We start from the raw sequence: 3934 nt of genomic DNA on the forward strand, positions 1-3934 counted from the left end.
ATACGAGCTGGTGCCATTGAACTGCTCCACGTTCCGTAACCTACAATTCTAAGATCCACGGTGCATCAAACGCCAATTTTAAAAAAATGTGGATTTCCTCTATTGTAGATGCCCAATGTTATTATGACTGAAAAATTTAAAATCTTTGGATTTAATTTGAAATTTCATATCTCAAAATACGACCTATAACGTGAATAGTACTAGTACAACATAAAACTTTGCAGAGATTTAATTTGCAATGTATTTTCACCAATTCTTTTGACCATTAACCTCCTGACCTTGCAGTTTTTGAAGCACCTGAATGCAGCAGTAATTTTACCTCTCATCCCCAAAAGCAAAATAAAAAGGCCATGTCAGTTCATAAGTGAAAATAAAAACATGTTGACATATGTGATAGTCAGATTTAGTTCACATTAACAGTATAAAATCAATATAATTGGAATCTCAAGCTGACAGAAAGATCTCCAATTGGCTCAAAGAAATTTAAGATGGACTACTAGGATGAAACCAACATCAAATTCTGTGTCTATTTCATTGCTAACTTTAACTAAAACTGAGGAACAAATATTAAGACAGTGGAACAATTGTTTTGTTCAATTAATAGGGATGAAGTGTATTTCAGAGATAAAAGTGAGTGCCTGCATGATCCAGAGAATTGCTCCTTGGAGGCTGAAGACAAAATGGAGCAGAACCCTTTTTTGTACATATGTTAGGATACAAGCAAATCCAGGTAGTGTCATAAATGCATTTTACTAGTGAAATATAACCAGATGAAAACAGTAGTATCTACAAGACAGGTTTTGCAGAAACTGACAACTGTTGGTTGAAATAATATCCTTGGCATAAAGGAAACAACTTATGATTTCACCCCCCCCCCCCCTCCCCACAACAGATGTTTATGCAAGGTCAGGGTTAAATAAGAAATATACAGAAAGCAACTTTGCAAGAGATGCCAGTAATTGCTTAGATGATTTACACAAACGAATTGGTGCTCTCTGGATTGACTCGAATGATTCGGGAGCCATTCCGAAGATCCTGGAGCTGCTTGGCCGGCATCCCAACCCCTTCCTCAAATCTTCTCTCCACCACTGGAAGAACTGTCTCGTACAGGAAGGAAACATTGTCACGAATGAAGACTTTCTTCTCGGGGTCTTGCTCGCAGCGCAAGCTATAGTCAACGTGCTGCACAGCCACCAGGATGATCTCTTGCAGGCTCTCCAAAAGAACCATGTGCAGCTCTGGAAAATAAAGCTTCAGTCCCTCCTCCAGGAAGGCCATCAGCTGCTTGGTGAAGGCCACGATGGTGTAGCTGAGGTTGACCCAGCAGTCGTCACCAGTGTACTGGTCGAAATTGGTGATGCCACTGTTCTTCATTTCATCCTTTAGTTTTGCCAAGGCTTCGGGAGTCATCAAGTTCATTCTCCTCCACATCTCCTCCGAGTTGCGGTGCTTGGTGGCCTCCATGATGATGCCCTTGTAGCTGTGGAGGGCGGCCTTGATGTCCTTGATCAGCAGTGCTTGCAGGGTGAAGGTGAGGTCCAGGCCGATCTCGCTTAGCTTACTGCAGTGCTCCTTAGCCACCTCCACGCACTGGGCTGTGGTGGACAGGCTCTCCTTGCTGTCGAACACCTGCTTGCTGAAGGCGTCCACGAAGAGGCGGGTGGCCGAGCGGGACCACACCACGAAGGCCGAGTAGCAGCCGCTGTCGCCGGCGAAGTCCATCTCGAACTCCCGGGCCGTGTCCAGCAAGCCGGTGAAGAAGATGTTGCAGAGCTTGTGGATGTAGAGCAGCGTGGCCCCCTCGATGCGCAGCTGGCGGATGGCCGTGCGCACGGCCGCCGCCCGGTTCTTCAGGAACAGCTCGCACGCCTTGGTGGACTGGCCCAGGCGGATGAGCTGCGACACGGCGCGCCGGGTGGCCCGCGGGCCGCCGCGCAGCGAGCGCCCGGGCGACAGCTCGTACACCAGCACGTCGGTCAGCCGGCGCACTCGCTGCTCCACCCGGCTCCTCAGCTGCCGGGCGGCCGGCTGCCCGCCGCCAGCGCCCAGGTGCGCCCACAGCTTGTCCAGCAGATCCACGGCGCCCTCGAAGTCCCGCTGGGCGATGCAGACGTCCAGGTCCTCGGGCAGCTCCTGCACCCAATCCAGGCTCAGGTCCGGCGGCCGCGGCTCTTCGGCCCCTTCCTCCTCGAACGGGTTGACCGGCACGGGTCCCCTCCCCCGCTGCTGCTCCTCCTCCTCCACCTCCTCCTCGGCCCGCCGCAAGGCCTCGGTCTTCTCCAGCTCCCGGCGCTCGTTCAGCGCCTTGTCCTTCTTGGTGCGGTCCAGGATCTCCAGCCACTCCTTCTTCACCTTGGCGTTCTCGGCCTGGAAGACGCGGGTGTCGGGGAACATGAGCACCTTGAACATGTCGCGCAGCGGACCCGCGTCCTTGACGTTCACCACGGCGAAGCTGTCCAGCGGGTAGACGGCGTCGAGGCGGTAGCGGGGCGCGGCGCCGCGGCGGCCCGGCAGCCAGGCGGCCACCAGCAGGCAGTCGCTCATGAGGAAGGCGTGCACCCGCCGCAGCTGCGCCGCGCTCTCCGCGTCGCACTCCAGCAGGTCGCCGTTGTAGACCAGGTGGCGGCCGGGTGCCTGCAGCACCTCCTGGCCGCCCTCCACCTTCTGCAGCAGCGGCGTCAGCGTGCGCTGCTGCCGCTCCTCGGCCTCCCGCGGCAGCAGCGAGGCCTCGGCCTGCGGCGCGGCGGCCGACGAGGAGGGAGGGCCGGCCTGCGGGTGCTGCTCCTTGTCTGCTGCCAGCAGCAGCTGGGTCAGGCCGTCCATGATGCCCTTCTGCTCGGTGAGGATGTGGCTCAGCTGGTACATCTCGCCTTCCAGGTAGGAGATCTCCCGCGCCGTCTCGATGAACTGCCGGTAGTTCTTATATACGTTCTTCTTCAGGCTCTGCGCCGTCTCGTCCGCCAGGCTCTGGATGCGGAGCCGGTGCTCCTGCAGGTCGCGGTCGCCATCCGACTGCTGTGACAGCTGCTTTACGTAGAGCGCCGGCTCGAAACGCGGGCCTTCCAGCTGGCGCCGCAGCTTACCGCCGCCGTCCGCCATACTCGCTCGGAGCAGCAGCAGCAGCGTCGGCTCATTCCGACGAGCACTGATGCCCACCTCTTCTACGGCTCTGATTGGCGGCGGCTGCTTAAATCCCGCCCCTCCGACTGGTATTGACGGCCGCCTCTTTCGCGCCTTTGATTGGTGGCTGCTGCTTCAATCCCACCCCTCCTGCTTCCAATTGGACAGCAACAACCAAGCGCACGAGCATTGGTTTTCAACAGGACGTTGAATCACAGCGCTGGAGAAACTCAGCAGGTCTCTGCCAGGGGGTGGATGTTATGTTTGTTCCTTGAAGAACTATCTTGGGTGGTTTTAACGCTTAAACAACTTTATTTTCGAGCTGCTTGAACCAAGAACGCCCTTGACTTCTGTAGTAGTCTCTATTTTGTTCCTGCGCTCATTACCTACTGGGAAATGTAATTCATAATTGTACACGCATAAAAACACATCTTTCCCCTTTTAAAAAAAGACAAAACACAAGCACAATACTATGTCTACATAACAAGGGTGTCTACAATCCATGGCCAGTCTCTTTATACACTCAGCAGCTTTCAATCTCTGATGTGATTTAATAATCCTTTTTGGTCTGATATGTTTCCACCGATGTAATGCTTGCATTTGCTGCATTAGTATTTGTGACTTTTGGTGAACTCTGAACAACTTATAGGAACATAGGAAGTAGGAACAGGAGTAGGCCAAAAATGGCCCATCGAGCCTGCTCCGCCATTCAATATGATCATGTTCCTTTTCTTCATGTGCTGGCCCCTTTTGTGTACTGACAGGTGACGGGTCACGATCATGGGTTGGGGCTTGTGGCTGTAGATCCACGCGA

General features: G+C 53.7%; 1 protein-coding gene across 1 annotated transcript; it reads right to left on the bottom strand.

The window, feature by feature from the left end:
* Positions 1-214: 214 nt before the first annotated feature.
* exoc8 (exocyst complex component 8) lies at positions 215-3167 on the bottom strand. Its single transcript, XM_069885089.1, has one exon. The coding sequence runs from the start codon at positions 3097-3099 to the stop codon at positions 973-975; it is 2127 nt and encodes a 708-aa protein (XP_069741190.1). The 5' UTR covers positions 3100-3167; the 3' UTR covers positions 215-972.
* Between the last annotated feature and the right edge of the window lie 767 nt (positions 3168-3934).

Source organism: Narcine bancroftii, chromosome 6 (assembly GCF_036971445.1).
Source record: "Narcine bancroftii isolate sNarBan1 chromosome 6, sNarBan1.hap1, whole genome shotgun sequence".
NCBI lineage: Eukaryota > Metazoa > Chordata > Chondrichthyes > Torpediniformes > Narcinidae > Narcine > Narcine bancroftii.